This window comes from Aphelocoma coerulescens, unplaced genomic scaffold, assembly GCF_041296385.1.
Source record: "Aphelocoma coerulescens isolate FSJ_1873_10779 unplaced genomic scaffold, UR_Acoe_1.0 HiC_scaffold_78, whole genome shotgun sequence".
In the NCBI taxonomy this organism is placed as follows: Eukaryota; Metazoa; Chordata; class Aves; order Passeriformes; family Corvidae; genus Aphelocoma; species Aphelocoma coerulescens.
This window is the reverse complement of record NW_027184064.1, coordinates 412,445-437,849: the sequence shown is the minus strand read 5'-3', so window position 1 is coordinate 437,849 and position 25,405 is coordinate 412,445. Positions and strand designations below refer to the sequence as shown.

The 25,405-nt window shown below is 42.1% G+C and overlaps 1 protein-coding gene and 1 long non-coding RNA gene across 5 annotated transcripts in view; one reads left to right on the top strand and one right to left on the bottom strand.

Annotated features, from left to right (window-relative positions):
* APP (amyloid beta precursor protein) overlaps positions 1-8,521 on the bottom strand; it is a 248,267-nt gene extending 239,746 nt beyond the window's left edge. For 2 of the 4 annotated variants that reach the window (XM_069000240.1, XM_069000242.1), the window contains exon 1: positions 8,303-8,521. In XM_069000240.1, the coding sequence (XP_068856341.1) occupies positions 8,303-8,359 (57 nt within the window). In that variant the 5' untranslated portion in view covers positions 8,360-8,521. The remainder of the gene's footprint in view (positions 1-8,302) is intronic. The other 2 variants (XM_069000239.1, XM_069000241.1) reach the window with 1 other exon arrangement.
* A 4,065-nt stretch (positions 8,522-12,586) lies between these two features.
* LOC138102528 (uncharacterized) lies at positions 12,587-25,040 on the top strand. Its single transcript, XR_011147432.1, has 3 exons — positions 12,587-16,527; positions 22,130-22,280; positions 24,317-25,040. It is a non-coding gene; the product is annotated as an uncharacterized lncRNA (long non-coding RNA).
* Positions 25,041-25,405: the final 365 nt, after the last annotated feature.

The window sequence follows — 25,405 nt, the reverse complement described above, 5'->3', positions numbered from 1 at the left end:
TACCCTTCTGCATTAAATCTAAATATTAAATTTTAATTTGGAGATTTTTTTGGTTTTATCTTTTTTGTTGGGTTTTTTTTAAATGAACTAAAGCTGACACCCTCACGATAAATCTGGATGTTGGGATTACAGACAAATTGTCATCTGCAAATTGCTGGCAATCAAGTACTAGGAGAAAAGCAACTCTGAAAGAAAATTTGGAGTTCCAAAATTATCAGTTTAAAAAGTTTATTCTTAAGCAACTTCAGCATCATCATCCTTTTAAGACATAATGGAACTGAGGACAGAATTGGCAAAAGAAAACAATGAAATTTTGATGCAGGATGTGTCATTAAAAGCAATTTTATTCCACTTCATAATTAAGAGAACTGGGCAGAGGACAGACAAGGCACACATAGCAGAGCTGCAAAAGAATATCAAACAAACTTCAAAACAACCCAGCAGCTTAATGCATGTGACGGGTCTAGATGCTCACTAATGCTAGGCATGCACAAACCCTTCACATTTCCATACAGGAAGCATTCAACAGTTAGACAACAATCAATCAACATTTAGTACATTTAAATTTACAACACCTATAAAGAAAACAAAAGAAAACACCCAAAATAATGAATGCTCTTTTCAAGCCACAACCTTTTTATTGCATTGCATTTTTCCCCCTTCCTCGGTTTACCTTCCCCTAATAATACTGTATTTTTCACTGTTTACAAATACGTACACATTATATAGGATGCATACTGAAGAGAGGTTTTTCCAAGGAAAAAAACAACTAGAAGCCATGACTTAGTTCATGAGGAGCTTTAAAAAATAATTGCAACAAAATCAAACCTTTAACAACAATAGTTCAAAAAAAATCTATCTCCCTGTGTTTTCAGGTGAGGCATAGGGATCAAATAGCTTGTAGTTACCATTTGAATGATGAGAAAGCAGAATGAAGTAATTCTATCAGTTCAGGACTCCGTAATCCAGATCCAAAACTGCAGCTACAAATAAATTTACATAACTAAGCATAGACAAGAGAACAAGTTAGCCATTAGTCATTTGTCACAAAACTGTATCATGGTATTTGACCAGGGGAAAAAAATTCACCCCTTTCCAGAGACCATAATTTAGAGAAAAATCAGTTTTACAGGATTAAATATTCAGAATGAGCAATCTCTACTCTAAAATTGTGCTGATAAGGTAAGAGAAGGTTTGCTGCAGACACAAAGACAATGTGATAGCATGACACGGAGATTGGAAACAACTCCAGAATCCTGCCCTGTTTTTTAATGTGTGTGTCCATTGGACACTAATTCTAACTGCTGGAGGTGGATGTAGTAGAAATTTTCACTTTCACCACAACAAGTTAATGGTATACTTCAACTCTATTAGAATCAATTGACTGTATTACCTAAATTTAAGCTGTATACATGTAAACTCCTGTTTCATGGTTTCAAAAACCTTGAAGTCCAGTATTAACACAGTTCCACAAAAATACAGGGAATTTCCCAACCTCCCTCCATCTTGAACTCCTATTAAAAATGTGCTTTCTTTGATTAATTTCAATTCCAAACAGATTTTGTAAATCACATAAATTGTCATACTGGATCACTTTGGTAGCCTGCTCTGAAAAGGAACCACTTCTAAATGCTTTTACTAACAGGTACAACCAGTTTTGCCCCATTCCTGTCATATGTTACCTGCTGTGCTTGAATAGATAAGCTCTGCTCTGAGGAAATACAAGACTAGATGAAGAACAGGGAATTCCTATCTGGATTAGCTCAAAATGGGTCAGTGGGAACTGAGTCGTCCATCCCTGAATGCACTTCCTTGGAGATTTCTGCCTTTTTGCAGTGACTTGACATTAAATTTTAACAACCAGACACTCAAGAGGGGTAATATGTGACAAGACTGCTCATACCCTGCTGCAAGTCACCAGAGGGAGGCAAAGGAGTCAATACCTTAATTAAATGTTATTGCACAAATTTCAGTAAATGTGGGTTTGGAGGTTGCCCTCTTCCTCAAAGAAGCTTGCCTGCTTTTTTAGCTGGGCCAGCTTGACTGCTTGTGGCCTATTTCCAACTCAGGTCTCTGAAATGCTCGCCAGAAGATGACCACCTACCAAAAAATGTACAGCTTGTTCCTTTCAGCACAGCACAGGATTGTGAAACCAGCCTAGAGAGGGGTCACAGAGAACTTAACAGAGTGGTGGCCACTGGAGGAGCAGCTCTTTGAAGCCAGCTCCTGAGCAAGCTCAGTTGCCAGCCTGTGGTTAACTACTGTCTGGAAAGAGCAGCTGGACTACAAAACCACAAAGCACACCAGCTCACGTGCTCCTCTCTTTAAAGCTTGGCTGTCCCATGGTCCATGGAATGCCATTGCTTGGCCAGCTTTACTTCTTTTGGAAAGCCTCAATCTAAACTTACTTACCCTTTGATATTCAATACTCAAGAAAGGATGAAGTTCTCCTGAACTTGCTGGGAGGACTATCAAGAAAACAAAGCTAGAAGTACCGCTCCTCAGATGAAGAAGTCAGAGCACTCACAAAGCTGTTATACTGGGAGCTCCAGTAAAAAAACCAGCAACCTCCACATCTACTGCTCAGTCCTGTTTCTGTTAATCAACACAGGGCAAGAAACCTGCAGTACATAGCCATAGAACAGTGGTGTCCTTACTGTCAGCAGCTGGTGCAAGGTTTTCCGCCCTTCTAATAAACAGCACTTACTTGAATATCTTTACTTTCACACTACAAAATGTGCTTGTCACCTGGAAAGCATGTTTTGCAAGCCACTTCACTGATTACAACCGTGGAGTGTACTGCCCCTTATCCTAATTTCCATCATGTGAAACTTTTGGTGTGGCATTCATATATATACACAAACATACTGATTTACTTTTATTCAAATTGATCTCCTTCAACAGAGGCCATTATCCCCACCTATTTTTGTCTTTTGTTCCATGAATAAATTCTCACACGGAAAGATAAATATTTTCAGTGACTGAAGGCATCTGGAGAGCTTTTAGAATCTACATGAAGATTTAATAATCAGGTAGCTCTCCAATGGTTTTTCAGTCCAAATGAAGAAAAAAAGGAATACCTAGGTTTCAGAACCAATATCACATTACAACCAAGGGCAGAAAAGTGACTTATTTAGGGCTTGAGACTCAAAGCCACACACAGCCATTACTGGCTGATATTCACAGCTGGCTGACAGAGCAGAACATGCACTTTCAAAACCTCAACTATAGGTTGAAGGAGAATTAAGGGAAAGCAGGCAGACTCCAGATCAGGTTGTGAGAATGAGGGCTCATCAGATTGCATTCAGTTTTAAACAAAAAAACAGGTCAGAGTGAAAGTTTAACTTCTCTCAAGAGTCCTTTGACTCCAAATTATTCCAGGCTCAAGCTTGCTATCAACATTGCTCCTGGCATTCTTCAGCCTGGCAGCAACTGTTGTAAACGCTCATCACAAGAGCATGTTGTAAGAGTTAGCCAAGCTTACATAAAGTCTTCGTTCAGTATTTTTTCCATTTGCTTTACTTTTAATCTTCTTATACCACAGGAATTTTTTCAAAATCCTCAGAATTTAAATCCAATAAAAAACAGCTCTGGACTTCCTTGTTAAAACCACACCAGACATCTCACCTCTCTACTTCAATGAACCTTCTACAATACATAAACCTAATTATATTTTTATCAGCAGCAGTCTTCATCTCTTCATTGCCTGGATGTTAGGAAGTATGTAAGTGTCTGCTGGTTTAATAGACTCTATGAACTAGTAAGACACAGACATATACATAATGTTAAACGTAATACATTATATATGCAAATATGTTCAGGGGTTAAATATATTTTCATACATTATCTTGATACACAAGGTGTTTTAATGCATTATGTGTATGCATACATGTATATACATATACATGGACATTTGACAAATAAAATTTTTACTTAATTAACCCAAACACAATTTTTTCAACTTCTGGTTATTGCATACCTTTTTTGGAAGGTGTGAAAATGACATCATTCGGAGTACTCAGGACTAAGGATGTCAATTAAGCCTAGAGCATTTCAACACGGGTCAACCAACCAAACAGTGGATGGAGCAGGCTATGCAAAGAGGTGGTACAGGCTCAGACCTTAAAGCTCCATTTTCAAGACTCAACTGCAGAAAGCCCCATGCAGCCTGGTCTGATCCCAGAGCTGGCCCTGCTCTGGGCACAGGGTCAGACGAGAGACCTCCTTCAGGTGACGCTATCTACCAATTTTTTGACCAAGCCTCCACACCCAACAGCTGGTGTTAATTATTTTACTGAGTCACTAAAATAATTACTCTGCTCAGAGAAACAGCTGTCATTTTGTCAAGGAATTAGATTAGGTTACTACACTCTTCAGCTATTTTGCTAAGCTTTGTATTGGAAAAGAACTACTAGTTAAAAGAAATTGTCATACCTTTTCTTCACACAACTTATAAATCAAAACTGTTTATTATTCTTTACAGTTTATTAAACACATGCAAAGAGCAAGTCATGAAGAGCCAAAGGAGATCTATGCTTCTTGTGGGTTTGCCCTGTAATTCAGCACTGATCAATTAAAAGTGGATAAGGGAGATGGTTTACATCTGTCACACAAAGAGCCCATGGGGAAAAAAAATTAAAATTTAAAAACATGAAGATCTTGTTAGCTTCCTCAGGTTTTCATACATGTTTTGTGAAGAAGCACAGCAGTTGATCATGGTTTTTCCACAGAAAAGGCACCTGAAGATCATGCAAGTCTCAAAATGACTGTTGCTCACCAATCAAACAAAAGACAAATGAGAAAGCAAGGGAGAAGCTTCTTTTTTTACTCATTCATTTGTCCACCTGACTACCAAGGATTCTGATGATCCCAGAGAGCCTGCCCTATGTACCCACTCAGCCACCCACCCCATGGCAGCATCTTAAATAGAAGTGCAAAAGGGATCCTGCAACAAATGCAAACCTTTGCCAGGGGAATTTGGGAATAGAATCAACAGAAAGAGGAACTAAAAGTCTGTAATAGAAGCAAAGTAAAGGCTTCTCTCCCCCTCCCACATTTAAATGTAATTTCTTGAAAGATCTACTAGGAAACTAAACAATGAAGAAACAAATATTTGGGGCCTTCTACTAAAAAACAAACAATGCCAGAATAACAAAAATAAGAGCACTACATTACCCAGCTTAAAGAAAAACACTGTCAAGCAGTGTGGCTACAAAAATGCTGCTAGCAAGAATTTTCTTGCTTTTTTCTAAGTCTGTGAGAGACTTTTCTCTCACAAAAGATAGTAGCAGAGTTCTGTAAACAATGAAATACCTGCAACCTTGAGAAGCCTTGTTTATAGTATAGTAGAAAAATATTTTGACATGGATGTTTTAGGATTTTAGCCAATCACCCCAAGGGGTGGCTGATCCTGTGTCCAATTAGACTATGAAGAAAAAAGTCTATAAAAGAGTTTGTAAAATAATTAAATCAATCAATCTTGCTGCACAATTCCTGCCTGCTGGATCTTCTCTCCTCCTCCCTACGGCTGCAGGACACGGTGATATACCCTAGGGCATTTTAATAAAGCAGCATCCTTTTTGTCTTTTTTCTGAGGGGCAGCTTATGAGATACCAATATCTTAACAATTTCATTTCAGTCAGCTGGTAAAGGAGTCTTGCTTTGAAACAAGCAGCTAGACCAGTGAGCAGAATAGACATGGCAGAAGCCTGTGCTAACAAGAGGAAATTATTTATAACTTAGGATCATTCACGCAAATTCACAATGATAGTTAAAAGTCTGTTGCATTTATCTACTAAGACCAGACAATTACTGAAAAACATTAAATGCAAAATAGCTACTGCAGAATATGGCAGTTTCACAAACCATGGCAGCTCTCGGCCAATGGATTTCCTAACCACAGTGAGTATGATTCACATGAGTGTCAGAAGTAAAATGCTAAGCAACCATGGCACCACCAAGACATCACTACAGAATATTTCCTTTAAAGATGCTAAATCACTATTTATCTGCCTGTAATTTTAGAAAGGAATTCTTCATGTGTAAGATAGATAGAATTTGTTTTGTTCCTGTTTTTTCTCCTTATATCATTTCCCAAGGAAAGCAAAGTACAGATTCTTTGCTGCTTTCCAAAAAGTATTTGTTAAAATTGCAGGGGAAACACTTCATTTCAGAAAAGAGATCTACAAAAAATCGAATTCTAACATTAAAATTCCACCCTTTAGCATAAAAAGATAGTTCAAATGCAGAACATGCACACACACTATTTCTATTATGAAATATTTTAGTGTTATAAAAACAAGCAGCTTGCTCAAAATATCAACCTTAGAGAATCAAGACCGACAAATGCCTTATCACAAGACCACCAGATGTTTAAACGTACCCCACCATTAAACATAAAGAAAAGGGATAAATGCCAAGCCTCAAACATTCACATGGAATGATGGAAGACAGAAAAGCTTCTGTAGAAACATCAGTGCCTTTTTCCAGGCAGATGATGCCTCTCAAAATTTTGGCTATCACTAAGGCAGACACCATTGCAGAGGTCTCTGAGCATAGACGTTCAATCCTCCTGAACAGTTTTGGTGCTAAATCCAAGCCTCCTTTCTTCCAGCACCTTTGCAGTGGAAACACACAGCTATCTGTAAGGCTTGGGCTACAAGGACCCAACAGAAAAGCCCATCCTTCTGTGGTCTATCCCATGGTCTCAACCATAAAAACTCATTTTTTACTTAAGCTACACACCCAAGGCAGACATTTTCTTCTATTGCATTCAGACAACAAATGGTTGCAAGAAGCTACTAAAACCCCAATGAGTGCTGTAACTGAAAGCTTTAAACGTCTGAGCATCTCTAGAACTGCTCAGCTTGATACATCATGCTCAATGTTGTCAAGATCATGCCCCAAAGCAAGAGCCTGTGGCTGGCAGCCTTGGCTGCAGGGAAGGAGCACTGGTATGAAACTGTCTCATCTTATTCATGGGGTACTGGGGTCCCTCCTGGGAAGGGCACCTGAGCCACAGACCTGCATCCCCATGCTCTGGCAGGGACGTCTCTGCTATCAGGCTAAATACTGTCCTCCACCTCACCCCCACCCAGTCCCTGATCCCCGGGATCAGGGGATCCCCGGGAAAAGCGGGGATTCACAGGGGAGGAAGACAGAAGCCGAGGTATTCAGGCCGAAGTATGGCAAGCAGGGAGAGAAGGAGACCAGGAGGCGACTCACCCCTCCCATACCTTCTTTTTTGAGATCTGGCGGGGGGAGGAAAACCGACACCCAGCTGTGCCAACTCCTCCTCTGGGGTCCGAGCTTGCTTTCAGCCCACCCCGCAGGGACCGCGGTGCGTGCACACCCCCATACGGAGGGAAGGCACAGGGGGATCCCCAGCCTCCGCCCCACCCGGACTGGGGACCCGGCGAAGATGCCGCCCGGCCGGGGCGGGCGGAGCCACCCCGGGGAGGGAAAGAAAGAGGGCGGGCAGGGGCGGCGGCGGAGGGGCGCGGGCTGCCGGCGCCTCCTCTCTGCTGCACTGCAGAGGCGCCATTTTCCCGCGCCTCCGGCCCGCGCGGGGGGAGGCTCAGGCCGGCCCCGACCACCGCCCCCCGGGCACCGCCTTCCCGCAGGGCCACTGCGCCAACAGGCGGAGAGCTCCGGCCGCCGCCCCACACACCTGCGCCACCCCCGCCCGCAGCCCGGCCCCCGCCCCATGGGGGTATGCCACCGGCTCCGCAGACCGGCTTCGCTGCCCTCCCGGGGCGACGCCCCCGCGTTCCCCATTCGCAGCCTGGCTGCGCGCCCCTAGCCCCCGCCCCATGGGGGGATGCCACCGGGTCACCCGCCCGCGGCGTGCCTGCTCGCGGGGGAAGTTTCCGTTCCCCAGGCCCTGGCGGAGGCAGCCCCAAGACAGAGCCGGCGCCCCTGCCGTCCCTACGCAGCATTGCCCGTGGACCCCTGCCCGCTGCCGCCGCAGGTGGGCGGCGGCCAAACTTAACGGCGCAGCGCCCCGGCAGCCGAACCAGCGCAGGGAGCCGGACACGCGCAGCAAGGCCGAGAACGCCGGCCCCGGGAGTTCCCAGCCTATTCCCTCCCCGACGCCTCCGCCACCCCCTGGCCTGCCGCTCCTATTGTTCGGCGAAGGGAGAGCAACGGCAGCTGGGGATAGACTACCCCTGGAAAAGCAAACCTCGCCCGCCCCGCCGCGGCCAAGCCCACGCCGCGGGGGCGGCTGCAGACAGACAAAGCCTCGGAGAAGCGGCAGAGTGCGGCAGGGAAGCCCCCGCCTGCCTCTTCCTGCCCCGCTTACCTCGAGAGCCCGGGCGACGCCGGAGGCCAGCAGCAGGACGGCTAAGTGGGGCAGCATCGCGGCGGTCGGGAGCGGGGAGGGAGGGGGGAAGGAGGGATGCCGGCCAGCGAGACGCGACGAGCTCCGACTGTAAATCCTCGAGGCCGCGCCGCTGCCGAAGAAAACGACTGATCTGCTGTGGATCCGGGAGCGGCGCGGCGGGGCCGGTCAGCTGATGGCCTGGCCCGCCCCCGAGCGGGCGGTGCACCCGCCCGGCCCGCGGGGACCCCTGGCGGCAGCGCCCGGGCGGTGCGGCCGTGGCTCGGGGCAGGCGGACCGGCCCTTCCCTGCCCTTGATGGTTCTCAGTAGCGTTCCCGCCTCGGCTGCTCGGGTACCACCGATAACCTTCCTCGAAGGCACCTCACCGCCTGTCCGCCGCCCGCGTCTGCAGGGACGGCGACGCCTCCATGCGCTATCCCCGCTCGCTGAGGCACTGCGTTCAGAAACGCAACGCCTATCTTTCCAAGGTGCTCACAAAAACACCCAAATCTAAACGTTGCTATGTGATTTAGAGGCTATTTAATACATTCTGCCTCTCCGGGCAAGGCTGCACACCAACCCAGGATTTCCCGTTCCGGTGGAGGTGATGAGTCAGCACAGCCGTTTCACACATGACACACACCATCGATAACAAAGATATGCAGGAACATCGGAAGAGCTCGGGCTTATGGCAGATGAACGAGGAAGAAATCAAATGAAAATGTAGGACTTTGTCAAATATTATTAAATCAGGAGGCCAACGCAAATTCTCTGTCTCACCCTCTAAACAGCACTGTTATAATTGGTATAGTAAACCTGTAAGGAGAACTTAAAACTGTGTATTAGGAGCTTCATGTTGAAAGAGCTGCTATTGTAGCCAAAATTCAGTGTGACAGAGCCTGACCCATTCTGCCACTGATGTGCAAACTCTGTGGCAGGCTTTCTGCTCCCACTAAGGCTCCCGAGACAGCAGCTGATAGACATACCCTGTAACAGGGACCTGCAGCCAGGGCGTGTGAGGGGCAGGTGATGGAAATCTGGAGCATGAGTCTGATGAGGAGCAGCTGAAGGAACCTGTGGTGTCCAGCCTGGAAAAAAGAAGTCTCAGAAGGGACTTTCTCACTTTCTGCAACTACCTGAGAGGAGGTTGCAGAGAGGTAGGGAACGCTCTCTTCCCCCAGTATAAATGATAGGGTAAGTGGAAACGGCCTCAAGTTGCAATGCGGAGATCTAGGCTGGATCAAGCTGCCCAGGGAACTGATTGACTCGTGAACCTTGTAGGTATTTAAAAGATGTATGGCATTTTGTGGCACTTTGGGACATGGTTCAGTGGTAGACTTTGTAGTGCTGGGTTATTGGTTGGACTTGATGATTTTAGGGTTCTTTTACAACCTAATTGATTCTGTGGTATGATTCTATGATATGCCCTTGGTGTATGGCTCACTACAGAAGCCCAGTGTTGTGCTTACTGCCACTCTCACACTCCTCTTCCCTTGAAGTCAGAACTGCAATCCACTGAGACTCTTGGTCAAAGTTATGTCCAGATGTGGAACGATGCTTTCCAGGTGAGAGGAACCCAGACTGCCTGTCAGGTGGGCCGTAACACACAGTGGGAGACCGTAGTGCTATAGCATTTCACCCCTACAGACAGGCCCTAGATTTAGAAGACTGTTCTCATACAAACATGAATCTTCTCATAACAAGCTTAAGAACTGGCAGTATAGGGGGGCACTTTTGGGGAATTTCTTGAGTCACACCAGATGAATTTAACAGATCTCTGGCAGGCAGATAACAGCTGAGCTGAAACACACAAGTGACACAACTGTACATTGAAATTAGTTAAACAGTAACAATGGCAGGCTTAGCTGCAATAATTTAACAGTGTTTTCTGCTTGTTAGGATAACGATCACGTGGCTTTGAGGCGTTAGAAAGGATTTGCTGTGCAAATTTTCTAACCAGTTGGCTTCTAAACTCAGACATTGGAAAAGCAACTCCATGGCTGCAAATAAGCAACATCCTGTTAAAGCTGATAGAGGTCATTCAAAACCAGTTCTTTCCTGAAACAATGGAGGCAATCAGAAGGAAGCTCTTTGCAAGTTTCTGGAAAAAAAGAAAAGGGATGGATGGAAAACCAAAATAGATTCATGTAGCTCTTTTTTCATAAGTTAGCTTGGTACCTCTTTGTAATCACTTCTTCCTAGTGCTAAAATCAAACACTATTTCAACTGCTGCTTCTCTGGATCAGCCAAGCCTGCTTCTTTTGTCACAGTGGGCATGCAGGAAGGCTGGAGGTCCCTTTTGCCTATGGCTAGGGGTGGGGCAGACCCTTGGCATTGCACACCTTCAAGGAGAGCAGGAAAGAAGAGATGGGGAAAAGTCAAAGGCACCAGGAGACCTCTATGAAATAGTTATTTCCATTTACAGCCACTAAACACCAGCAGCAATATCCAAAATACAGTGAGGGATGTTTGCTTAATATTTCATGAAGTTACCCACTGAAAGGTCATAGGTAAAGACACTTTAGAAAGCTGTTTGTAAGGCCTACAAAATTTGGATATGACCTGCTGATAGAGAAAAGAACAAAGACTGTGTCCTATTTTCCACTCTATCATCTTTCAGGATCTCAACAGAAGGTCCAATACACTTTTCTCTTCGCTTTCTCTACTTGTCATCTTAGTATAGAAATCTATTCTTACCAGACCTCAGAAGCTGTCATAGCTGGAGTGCAACAAAGCCCACTACCGCCTCTCAGCAGAGCCAACAATGGAAATCATCTTCCTGAAGAAGGCAGCACAGGTTGGATCACAACATTCATTCAATCTAATACAATGCAAACAATTCAAAACTATACCCAGATGTGATTTTGCCTTTAACTGATGAGCTTTATTATTCAATCTTAATGTGATAACTTTCCAGTGATAAGCAAACATGCATGTCATATTTCATTTTTTGGCCACTTCTGTGCTCTGCCTGTATATTTTTTTTACAAATCATGTCTAATATTATTTTACAGCCTTGTCATTTTAATATATTATATATATGCAAACATTGTTCAGCCATTCCGTTTCTCATTGAATACTCATGAAGCAAGTAACCACCAGTACTGATACTACTCTACCATAGGTAATAAACCACCTCAGCCTGCTTTATAACCTAATGAATTAGAGAACAGAACTTGTCTGTGATTTCTGAAGAGGGACAGGCAGCCTGTGGCAGGGACACAATTACAACATTGCCAGATATCTCTGAATATGTGCAAGTGGTTTTATAGAATACCTGCCATTTATCCATGTTCACTGAATTTCTGATGCCAGAGGCTTGTTTCATTCATACCAACAAAACAGAAGTTATTACTGCATTTGTCAGCTATATTTTATTTGTATGAGAAATACTTCCTCAGATTCTTTGAGAACAATGCTGCAGCTAGTGCTTTCATGGAGACAATTTCTCCATTTGTTCTCATCTCAGAGAAGAGGGCTCCAAGTTGGCAAACTTGATTTTTGGTCCAGATTTAGATGCTGACTCACTGTCTCCTGAAGTTGCTTCACTTCAGTGCTCTCCATTTTCTTCACAGGGGATAATGCTGTTTGCCTTTTTTGATTCATGTACAGAACAGATCAAAGCACTAGGGTTAGTATTTCTGAATGAACCTCTGCAAGCTAAAGGCTAAGATCCTACTGACCTGACACCTTCTGTGTTAGTCCCAGTTAAGGAGTTTATCTGCACTCTAAAAACTAGTACAGCATAAATGACTATGCTGGTTAGAAAGTAAACCAGAGGGAGAAATGAACCCCAAACAATTACCCTGAGAGAGATTTCAGGTTGAAGTTACAATTTAATAGAAAGATTGCAATAAATGCAATGATACACAGAAACTGGCTTAAACCCACAAAGTCAGAGTGCAACCTGGCACCCTGTTGGTCAGGGTGGTGGTCATATCAAGTCCTATCAAGTGGTGGTTGCAGTCCTGTTGAGGTGATGGTTGCAGTTGAAAGCAGCGGTCCTGTGGAAGTCCTGGTCCTTCTCTGGATCTGACCAGTGGTCAGGGTGGTGGAGGGGTCTCAAATCCTCAGTTGCGTATGGTCAGGCTCAGGAGGGAATGTTCAGTACATCCGGCAGGGCAGGGTGTTTCACAATGGAATTATGTAATCCTGTGACTCATAGGATTTTTTTATGAGTCCTTGATGCCCATTATGCTGGTGCTGTTGAACCATTATGGCCCACTAGCAGAGATGACCCCCTCAGGATGGGTGTAACTATGCTGGTGCCTCGCAGGAGGGAGTTATCATGACTGAATTGTTTCTGAAGACAAAGAAACACTTCCCTGCCTCGAAGGCTTTTCCTCTTATTTAACACCCAGCTTGTAGCCTGAGGGGTCAGGTATGCACTGGGCAGCTACTGCAAACCACCCATCATTAACAGTTTGTCAGAAATGGCACAGAGTGGGGTAGAGTACACAGTTTGGTTACACCCCACATTGTTACTCTCCTTCTGTAACCCAGGACAATGACCAAATTTATTTCAGATGGCTCCAGGAGGAATTTGTGCTTTTAAATGCATAACATGAATTTTAATGGAAAAACTTTTGGGTTTATGCTACAACTTGAACCACTGCAGGTATAACTAATCTGTTCACTATATGCAAGTGTCCTCTAGAGACATTTTTTTTCCTTTGGAGTCAGACTGCAGCCCTGAGAAAAAGGCTGTCTAAATATTAATCCAAAATAGGAAGAGAGAGATTGTACCTAATCAACCCTACTCAAATACGTGCTGTTAGTCACAGCAATGGGTACAGATATGATTTAAAATACTGAACAGTTGGTTGTTGTCTGAATTCTGCAAAGCACCTTTAGTGTTAGTTTTTACAGATGCAGTACACAGTTAAGTAGCCAGTAGCCATAGCTACCTTCTGAAATGCAAATGGTATGTTCTGCATAGCACAGGAGTATTAGGCATTGATGATATCTGCCGGAGCAGGTACACAATACAAATTGCAGAGCCAAGTGAATAATGAAATCACGGTCCAAAATTCCAGGCATGTTCAGCCAAGGAAATGAAATGGAGATGCAAACAACAGTAATTCCTCCAGTGATTAGGATATGAATATACATGGACATACTCCATGAATATACTCCATACCAAATAAATACGGTGCTGTTCTGGCTTCTCCCTTTGATAACATAAGATATTGTGCTCTCATGGTGTCAGTAAAGGGGAAATCTTTAGGATATCTGCTTCTTCATTTGATTCTGTACTCCTGATTTTGTTTACCTAATTACTACATAATGCAAATATTCCTAGCAGAATCAGAGTTTAATATCTATTCCTTTTTTTCCCCACACTGCATGCACTGAATCTTCCTAGATATTTTTGGCCTCATGCTCGTGTAGTTTATTTACTAGTACAGTATTGCAGGTGCAGGCTTTCTGGTGTTGTTTTAACTCACCATCCTATATGCGAACCACTCAATACTAACATGCTTCTACCAACAAATAAAAAACCCACCCTACTGTAAACCAAGCCAATTTTTTCAAGCAAGTAATGTTTGGCATAGCCCAGAGAACAATCAGCATTTCTGAATGATTAAAACAAATCCTTGAGAGCATCGAACTCCACAGGAACCCCAGAGCAAATGACACTTGACCATTTGCAACCCTCTAACTGAAAGTTATGATGTGCTTTTTGCATTTGCAGTTATGAAAGCTACCAGATGGGATGGTTATGGGTCTCTCAGCATCTCTTCAGAAGCCTGTTCTACTGTGATTTGTCTTCCCAGATAAAACAATATTGCAGTTTGTGGTGCGAACATCCCAAATTAGTAATACTTAACAAAAAGAGAGGCAACCAACAGGATGTCTTTGATTTCTTTTAATATCTGAGTGCTCTAGTAAGCTTTTTTAAACACTACTTCGAATTCATTAAGTAATTTTGTTTTAGTGTCAAATATTTACTTCATTATTTTATCCCATTCCTGTGTTTCCCCAATATTTTACCCAACTCTCCACAGACACAGCTCTCAAGCTTTGTCCAGGTTCCATCCAGGGTATGTAGCTCTTCTGTGTCTTTGCTCAGAGCTATCCTGCTGTCTGTCATCTGCCCTGCCCAGCCCCCAAAACCAGGAATCCACAAACATTCCTCTCAGTTTTTAGACTCCTGTCTTTAGACACTTTCATAGTCTGAGACAGAACCTGTTAATACACACCTAATTTCCCTTACAGATTATGTACATGAGAGAAAAGTGCTGCCGATAAATTAAGCAACTCTACTTGAAAGTTGTGAAGTTATTAAACAAAATTCTTGTTATTTTTGAATCAGCTTCCACCTTTCCAGGTCATGCAAGCCTTCTATGGATGCCTGAATGGACCTCAAGATAAAAAAGAGATCTCTGGCTGGCCAAAGGAAGCTGTCTGTACAAAGTCAGACACCGTGCTTTGTTTCCACACTATCTTGGAACAGAAATAAAAGATCAGGAAATTTAGCAGATGGTTATGTATGTATACATATATAAACACAAAATATTTCTTAGATTCTGAGTTCAGTTAACTGAAGACATTTGTACAGAAGGAGAGGATACACTGTCATTTTGATTCTTTCAGCATAGTGTCAGACCCTAAAACACCTGCTTAATTGTTAACACAGCAGGTTGGGATGCTCAAAGACCCATCCTCCTACCTGTTGCTAGAAATACAATGCTTGACTCAATTTTGAAAGACCCAGCTAGATTGCTATAGTGACATTAAATCCAATAAATTCAAAAACAGTAGCAGACCCTACTTAATACAGAGAATCTGTTTGTCAAGGAACTTTAAGAAAAGCATTCCTATTCCTCAACCTCCCTACAGCAGACTTAACTCATCACATGATTTAGCCTTTCCCCAAATGTCCAGGAAGGAAAAAACATAGGTTTCTGAAGGCTGTGAAAATCTGAAGTGGTCAACAGAGACTGTTCAGAGGAAGTGAAGTCTGAGACCTTTACATTATGAAATGACAAATTCATCTGGAACACAACTCCACCAAAATTCAGCAGGTGACAAGAAGGTTTCTCAAGCCATAAGCCTGCACTTCAAATGTGGACAAAAACCACCCAACTCAAGAAATTGTTGCATGGGTTCAATTATGTCAGCAGCAGTGGGATGTGTAGGTGCCACAATTTTCTGTCTCTTCACTCCCCATACAGCCATTTGAAAGACTACAGGCATTACCTGAAAGTCTCTGGTTCCAGTGGAGCATGATGGAAGCTATAAATGGTGATGCTGCCGTAGCCCCATATGATCACTCTGTACGCGGCTGGTGCTTTCACTCTGACAATTGCCATCAACCTCCACAGCAACAGTATGTTTGCATTCCCAGTGCTGGGCTGCAGCCACATTTGAGGTGGGAGGAGGAGGAAGCAGAGGCTGAAGTGTGCATCTGTAACTTTCTTAGCTTGCTGTTTGTAAAGTCACATTAGGGGACTGTGAAAGAGTGTCATGGGGCAGCCTGAGCAGTGCTTGTATGCGTGAGGTTGTGAAACCTAAGTGGTATGTAACAAAAGGTTAACCACAAGTAACATTGTAACAAGACGTTCAGGTAAAAAGCAAGCAAGATACCAAAGCTGGTGAGATAACATGAGCCATCAAGAGCAAGATAGTAAGTGTTAATGGAACTTGCAAACTGCAAAATTAGCTAAAAACAGTTAGACTGAAAAACAAGAAGCACCAGACATGCCTTGTAAATAGAGGTAAAAAGTTCAAACATGAGGAAGACTACAGAAGTCTTCATCAAAAGACCACCAGAGGACTGACGACCACCACAGAAGGAACTGATGCATGCGCGGGAGCAACAAACTGTTGTAAAACCATGACAAAGCTTTATGCAAATATAAGTATGCTAATGAGATGTTGTAATTGTGACGTTGTGTGGAAGGACTTCTAAAATGTAACTGAAAGCTAAAGAAGAGTGAGTTTTTGGTGGATAGATCCCCCTCACTCCCAGTGCTGAATAAACAAATACCTGCTTTGTAACCCTTGGACTATAGAGTTTTATTAATCTTGCCAAGTTTTGGGTATCAGTCTGGTGAGCCAGGCAAGAGGAACTCTCTGCCCAGCTGCGAGATCCACTGGAGCTGCAGATTCCCTTGGCACGTGCTGAGAATTTCTCAGAGGTATTCCGCGCTTCACCGGCTCTCTGCGGGGATAGACAAGGACCAACTGCAGGAAATCTAAGGTATTTGTTGATTGTTTTGAATTTTGTTTCTGGGTTTGGTTAAGTAACTCCTGTAAGACTTGTGTGATGACTCACACAGGATGCTATATCACAGGTGAAATTCCCGATGTTGATATATAAGGGGTTAGAGTCCCCTAGAGGTTAGAGCCCCCTAAAAGGAAGTTTGATGACTTTAAGTATTGGCCTAGGTCTTAGAATTTTGGGTTTCATTGTTGTATGTGTCATTTTGTGTCTTCTATATAAGACTAATGTTTCTTGTCCGTGCATCTGTTAAAAAGTTTTCATTTCTTGCCTGTGTGTCTGTTAAAAGGTTTTCAGCTTATCCCACATTGTACTCTGTTTCCTTGTCTGTTGTGTGGGTCAGAACGGTGTGTATTGTTTTATGGGAGTGGACCGTGTGATCCTTTCATGTTTATTGCTTGTCAACACTGTAAACGTGAATACTAGTGCAGGTTGAAACTAAGCTTCCCAATTTGTGGTCAGTGCAGTATCCATGGAATAAGAGTAAAGAAAGGAACACAAGTGATAATTTCCAGTGTCAAGTGCGGGCATCTGGATAACACCAAGAATGGGCAGCAGTGGCAGTAAGGAGATTGTCAAAAAGAGTTGTTTGGGGTGTGTTTTGGCTCATTGGAAGGATTTAGGAGGGACCCCTGGAAGTAATGTAAAGAAAAGTGACTTGATGAAGTACTGCATATGTTATCTTGACAGGGAAACCAGAGAGGATGTGGGATTAATTTACCCCCACAAGATCCCTTAGTTTTGGCCCTAGAAAAGGGTGGAGGCAAAAGAAAAATGAGAAGATGTTGTACATCAAACAGATGTAGATGCATAGGTCAGAGATGTCTTAGCTGAGAGATAGAGAAGATAGTGAGGTTGATCTTTTAGAATTACAATCCAATCTCCTCAGAAGAGTCCCCAGGGCCCCTCAATTACCACCTAGTGGTAGTAGATTAGAAAGTGAGAAAGGAGATGACTCAGATGGCCCAGATGAGGGAACAAGCCCAGGGACTCCAGTAACAGCTCACACTAGAAGCAAGACTAAAAACTCACAGGGGCCATAGTGGCAGCTTTAGGGCAACATCAAAGAGGAGGACGTGGTTGGGGACAAGGCAGAGGCAGAGGTAGAGGTGGAAATGGTAGAGGTGGCTCAAAGCAATCCCAAGGGAAGTTAGGGCCAAATCAGTGTGCTTACTGTAAGGAGGAAGGGCATTGGAAATGCCAGTGCCCAGGTTTACCAAACACTACACAGGAAACTGTTGTTACAGCAGTAAGTAACAGTGAGTGACGGGAACCGGCAGATCTTTCCCTAACGGACCCGCTGGTTAAGATACAGCTTGGGGATGATAAAGAAGTTGGATTCTTAATAGATACAGGGGCCACATTTTCGGCTTTAAATCAAGCTTTAAGGCCTGAAAGTAAAAAGCATATCCAGCTAATGGGAGCCACAGGCCAACCAGAGAATGCCTTTTTTCTTAAAACTGTTAGAATACAAAGTTGGGGAAAGGATGGGGTACATCAATTCCTTTATCTGCCAAATTTGCCTAAATCCCTATTAGGCATGGATCTCCTTGAAAATTTAGAGCCAACAATTGAGTTTAGAGAGGGAGAAATGAAATTTAAAATACCTGAAGGCAAATTGATTTTAGCATTAGGATTGGCAATTGATACAGGTAACTATTTGGAACAAATAATGAATCAGGTATACCCAGGAGTATGGAATACCAATGCTCCTGGGAGATCAAAATTGGCTGACCCTATTAAGATTGAATTACAGACAAGAACCAGGCCAGTAGATAGGAGACAATATCTCTTGAGAATAGAGGACAGAACAGGGATTGAACCAATTATTAGCAAATTTTTGACACTAGGACTGTTGAAAGAATGTGAATCTGAATTTAATACTCCTATCCTATCCATGAAAAAACCTAATGGAACTTACAGATTAATGCAAGATTTCTGAGCAGTCAATGGGATTGCTAAAAGTATCCACCCAGTGGTTGCAAATCCCTACACTTTGCTAACTAAACTCCGAGATGATCTCATTTGGTTCTCGGTGATAGATCTCAAAGATACCTTCTTCTGCCTGCCACCTGCAGAAGAAAGTCAAAACATATTTGCTTTTGAATTGGAGAACCCTAGCACAGGCAGGAAAAATCAACTTACCTGGATGGTGTTCAAAAACAGTCCCACAGTTTCTGGGAAACAATTGGCTAAAGAATTGGAACAATGGCAGTCTCTACCTGGGGAGGGAGCACTCCTACAATATGTAGATGATCTACTAATTGCTACAAAAACTGTAGTGCAGAGGGCTTGTACACACTGTACATTCAGCGTCAGTGGCCAATGGGGCAGGAGAGCTGCAAGTTGGGATGCCAGCACCCAGCACCTGTGCAGCTCAAGGTGTGCTCCTTCAGGCACCCAGCGGTGTGAATGTCAAGATATTCATTGTAACAGAGATGCTGACATTATTCTTCGCATTTTTAACTAGTGAAGCATTACAAGTGATGCAGCTGCTTTTATATTAGCATGGAATTATGTAGTTAATGAGGATCAGTGTCATGTCAGTCATTTGAGGAACCATCCACTTTTTTCAAAATACGACATGGTGCTGTAGAGGGAACATATTCTGACACCTGCTTATGAAAGCCTATTGCTGTACAGAACAGACAGACCTCCCTGGGAACTAGCTCTAGGTGCAGTTTATTGTGAGCTACTGCACTACAGAATCACAGAGCAAGCCAGATCGAGCTGTAAAAGCCAATATTCAGTTAAATCTCACTAAGTTCTATTTTGAAAAGCAATTTGTTGACTTCATTTTGTTTAAAGTCAACAGACTCTGAAATCACCAAGGTTATTTAAAACACATCACCTGATATATTTTGCTTACGCATTCATAGACCCAACTTGAGCCTCTAATTTTTTTTCAAATTAAAAAAAAAAACCCACCACATTTTTGAAAATTGTCAGGAGGTTTTACGACACAGCTGAGTTGGCAAATATATCTGTCATTTTCTCAAAGTTTGGAACATAGTACATTTAAGAAAATTCATACAAATTCAGTTTTTGGAGAAAAAGGAAACAGATAAATTCTTACGGCTGGGAAAATTAATGAAAATTAATGAAAAGTTAACAGCATCTCGAAGTATAATGCACAAATATTTCTACCATAATAGCTGTACATTGTGCCTACTAAATCATGGCTATAAACCTAAATATATTAAAAACAATAAACAGATATAAATACTGGTGATCAGCCTCTAAAGTCCCAAATGAAAAAAAAATTGAAGGCAATTAAGCAGATAAATCCAACATTAGTAGATGCAATATCAAAGTTGTTCTATTTGACTTCTTATGCTTTTTACACCAAATGTAGTACAGCTGTTACTGTCACACTGTTAAAATAACTATTCCTTCCCCCTCCTCCTGGCACTTAAATATCATATCTATACCCTGAAATTATTTCTATATCTAACAGTATTAAATATATATATCATATACACTTACATAAATATATACAACATGATACACTCATTGTGGTGTATTTTATAGCTATATATCTCTGTTAAGGTAGTTATTGATGTCACTATATGTCTAGATGAGAAAAACAGCGCAGACTCCCATTAATCATGTGAGATGCTGGAAGCAAACCATCAGCATTGCAGCAGCACTGGTGAGATTCAAAACTGACTGAGCCATCACTGACCTTATGAAAAATATTTAAGAAAGCAGGTCATTTATTGCTCTTTTTACATGCACAAATCCTGGTCCATGTCTCATTGTGATCAACAAAGCAGATAACATATAGGATTTGAAGGCAACGAATCTCCAGTTCACATCAAGAAATATTGAAGATATTCTGGTGCAATTCCACAGCCATTTAAACCAATCAACATCTACTCTGGTGAACTTTGTTTCTGCAGTCATCTCAAACTATGCTTAAATTGCTCATGCTAGGCTCAGCCTAGGCTTAGATTTTGGAACTCACTCTTCACACCTGAATCTGGTAGGAAAGATGTTAGGGTCTCCTCCCCCTGCTATGTAGTCCTGGGAGAGGGGCGCTGAGGGGACAGACATGGGGTTTCCCGAGCCCCTGGTCAGCCTCGTTCCCCATTGGTTGTTTTGTGTTCCCCTGCATGGGCAAGGACCCTTGGTCCCGGGACTGCGAGAGTTCCTCGGCAGAGCCCCAGCCATGCAGCTGGAGAAATGAACATCTCTGAAACATCTATCAAGAATCTGTCCATATATATTTCTTTCCCATGGGACTCCTGGTTTGGTGCATCATGTTGCAGTATCCCCACTGTAAGAGAAAGAGGTGTTAAAGACCAGTGTGCTTGAATTACCAAAATACACGTTTGTGTACATATCTAAGAATATAGATATATAGATATAAATGAGAATTACCATCATCATATGGATGATTTTTCTGTTCTTGCAGAACTGCATCATATACTGTTTTAGTCAGATGTTAATAGCACCCTGCTCAAGCTCAAACAGAAATTATCTGAATTCTTTCCGATTCCTGCTCTCAAAAAAATAAAAAAGGAAAATAAAAAAAGAAAGGAGTTATGTATAGCAGCAAGGGTGCAAAAAGCTGGTATGTTTCCAATGCATTTCAAGTAAACACATCACAGCAGCAGCTTGAATTAAGCTGTGGTATCCACAGGAAGTATTTGACTTATTCTCTGTCTTTGTGAAGACATTAAGCAGAAAACATGAACTGAAAATACGGTGACATTTTAAAATAAATGTTTTGACTTCATTTCTTCGGCATTGTATCTGGGCAGCATTTAGTCAAAATGATGCTTAAATTATGCTTTTCAAAACTGTTCGGTGTTGACACAGTTCTACTCCCAAGTAAAAATAAGTAGGAGTTTTACTGCTGACTTCTACAGAATATAAGCCAATGCTGAACATTTCTGAAAATAGCTTTCCATCTGTATATCTATGTAAATGAATAGGGACTGTTAGTAGAAATAGGAACAGAAAAGATTAGGCTTTTAATTTAAAAGTTGAGGTTAAATATAGGTTACTATACTAGAAAACAAAAACACAGCAGACAAACTTTAATACTTTTTGCTTTCATTTATGGCAGGAATGGATAGAAAACAGCTCCATTGCCTCAGGTGACACAGTCAACCACTCCTAAAAAAAATTAATGTATCAGCCAACACCATCAAAAACATCCTTTTTTAAATTTAGTAGAAGTAGAAATCTGCTTCCCATTTTCCCTAAGCAGACCTTTTCTTCTCCCATTAAAGGTGATCCTTCCTTTGAAGGAACAGCCCGTTGTGACAAGCAAATGTCTGTTGGTTCTGAACCAGCACAACACTTACAGTAATCAATATTTAACACATGAATAATCATACTGATTGCAGGGAGGCTGCTGGTGTGCCTCAAACAGCCTTACTTTAGTACTTTGTACGCTCACAGCCTGACTACTGCAGAAGTTAGCAAAGTTCATGGCAAGATCTGGGAATACTGTTTTCTGGTATTTTAGGCCTGCTCAGTTTTGGTCCCTTTAGGTCTTTCTGACCTCTCTGCACTTTCAGAGGACTTTATTGACTGAAGAGTCATCTTGCATTCTTGCTCCATTGTGCAGCTCTATGGACAAGAGATCTAGTGGGCTAGAAGACAAGCTGATATAAATGGCCAGGAGCCTTCTCAGCTGCAAATTTAGCTCTTGAAGTCTTGAAGGCTCACTTCTGCAGCAGTTCAGCATGGGAAGGAAGACCTATGTGACATTGCTCTTGGTAAGTAGAAGGAAGTAGTTTATTCAAAGTCATTAAAGTCTAGTATGTTTTAAGAGATTTTTTTTTAATCAGAGGTTTGCAATCTTTGATGTATTTTATTGTGTCATCCAATTCAGATTTAAGTATGTCCTTTACTGATTTGCCAAGTGGCACCTCCAGTGTTATTTCATCTTAGTTCTTTTCTTTAAATAGGTCTTTTAAAAAATCAGGAAGCCAAGAAAAGAGGAAGTAGTACTAACGACATGATAAACTTATCTTTCCATGACACTCAGAACTTGATGATCCCACCTTCTGAGCATCTTGGGCTGCACTTATGGTCTCAGAAAATCAGTAAAGCTTATTCAAAAATCAAGGTCTTCAGAATGGAGCTAGTTTTGTCATGGGTGGGGATTTTTTGGCTTTGTTTTTTACACATTGTAAAAAAAAAAGAGAAACAATAATGCTTTCAGGTTATTGCTAGTAATTCCTATCTAATACCAAAGTACAGAAATCCTCACATCTAGTCCTTCATGTGGATATTTTTGTCCTGTGATCAGTCTAAAGCTGACTTAAGTCAGGTTGAAACTATCCCAGTCAAAACTCCAGAACAGACAACATCCTCCAATAAGAAGGAAGTATGAGGGTGAGATATGAATATTGATGCAATTTTTAGGCTGACTTTCCACAGAATATTTTGTCAAGAACTTGTTCTTGAATCCAATATATTTTAAAAGTTACCTCAGTGGTCCTCAAGCTTGGACTAGAAGTCTACAGTCCTGCTTCATTCTCAGAGCATTCTGCTGTGTAAGTACCCTTGCGTTTAGGCAGGAGACACAGATTTCAGGGGCTGCCCTGAATTTGTTAATGGAGATTTTTCAGCCAATGATAAGAATTTATTCCAAGTGGAAGGAGAATTTATTTTACCTGCCTTCATTCCTGTATAGCAACCAGTAGCTCATTCACACATACAAATCATTCCAAAAATCCCCACAGTGCTTGCACAGTTTGTAGCCTGCAGAAACAATCACATTTTGTGTTTGTCACTTACCCAAAGCAAAATAGTTCAAAAGCACACCAGACGAGAAGAAAAAGGCATCTTTCACTAAAGAATTGTTTGTTTCCTCTCAGAAGTGTCACTGGAATCACAAGTGGATGTGTTTGCTGACCTCTGATGACTAGGAAGTAGTGCTATGTAAACATCTCCATCACAAATCAAATAATTTATTTATGCCTGTCATTTCTGGACATATCATGGAGGGCTTTTCAGTCTTTTTCTGGGCATTCTTTGTCTCCTATAATGTGCAGTAAGTTATGAGCAGACATGGGAACTACTGCATAGCTAGATCTACAACACAATCTATTATTGTTTCAGGATGGAATTTAATAGAAGCTCTGCTCTTTCAGTCTCTTGCACATACCTGCCAAAATGTATAACTTAAGTAAATTGCGTTAGGAATGAAATCATACTGTCATACAATATAATAATGGAAAGTGGCTGATTGTGTTTTGTACTAAAAAGATCTGTGTATCATCAGAGCAGGAGATTCAAGACCTTTTTAAAAAATAAAAAAAAACACCAACCCTGTCTGAAGTATTGGCATCTAAATGCAGTTTTTCAAGTAAGAAAATATTGGGGCAAATCGTTTTAGGCTGAAGTCCACATGAATCTCAATATTCAAAAAGAAAAGGAGCTTATCAACCTGATCAGACCCTTCCTTTTCCAGAACATCATATTTGAAGACAATCTTGTACCTAAATTTCCTTTAAAAAGAAAAAATAAAAGACGTAAACACAACGAACCAAAAATATCCAGTACCAAAGGGTGCCCAAGAACACACAGAGGGTTAAAATCAAAGGAAGCTAATGTTGGCATGAGCCAGTAAACATCAAAGGAAGATATGGTAGATTCATGCCAATAAATGGGTAGTGACACAAGAGTTTTACGAGTCCTGGCAGTCCTGTTGACCCAGGTACTTTCGCAAGCATAACAAACTGAAAATATTATCTCACTGTTATTGAGGTATCATGATTTAGCATGATTCAATTTTTTTCTTTAGGGCAGACTGAATTCACAGTGAAGCAAGTGCTGTGCTGAGCTAAATAACAGAAGTGAACAGAGAAACAGAAGCCAAGAAGAGCGAATGTATCTCACAACTAATGAATCTTTTGAAATCAGTGCTTTGAACAGTGCTGCTGCTTTCTAGATATTCCCACCTGATTCAGTCAGTTGGATCTAACTTCGGAAAAAATATTTTGCTGTGATGCTAAAAGCTATGCATATAAAACTAAATCAAAATGAACAAAAAGTTGACAAAAAGAATGAGGTTTTGTTAATACAAGTGAAAATGTCAATATTAAGCACTACGGAATACCTTTGTTTTGTAGCAGCATCCAAAGATACGTTGAAATATTTCTGCTTGCTGAGACACCACAGAGCAAGTCATCACCAATCATTTTCATGTGGAAGAGTGAAGACAAATAGGAGATCGCCAAGTCAACCAAAAGAATATCATCTCAGGGTTTTGATCCAGGAAAGCATTTAAGAAACTGCACAACTCCATGCACTTGAATAAACTCACTGAAAAGAACAGCATCTGCTCATTATCTGTGAGGAACCAATTTAATTTTGAAATAATAATGCCTCAACATTGTTTAGTTTTATTCCTTGAACTGTGGGTTATGAATCTGGCATTTGATTTTTGAATGGAAAAGTACTAGACGGGCTGCATATGCCTTGGCAGTAACAGCACACGGCAGCACCTGCACAGAGAAAGGCTCTGTTTCGAGGTAACCACTCTGGAGAAGGGTTCTATCTCTGAGGTGATTTTACTGGCAGCCTATCAGGGGGAAGATTTCCTCCACCAATAGACTCTAAGCTACTCCCCCTAGAGGCGTGGTATCTCTTGCTACTGGGGCGAAGTCTCTGCAGACTATTGAGTAATCTTTCTCGGGCGAGCAGACCATGGGAAGAGCTATGAATATAAAAGCAATTATGAAGCGTGTCACAAGGGTGTTGCTCCTTCCTGGGTTTTTCTGCCTGCCTGCTTGGTGTCTTTGCTGTCTGGCCCCTGCTCCCCTGCCTCCCTGGGGTCCCTGGTGCCCCCTGAACCTGAGCACCTGTTCTCCTTTGCCTGCTTTCGCTAACT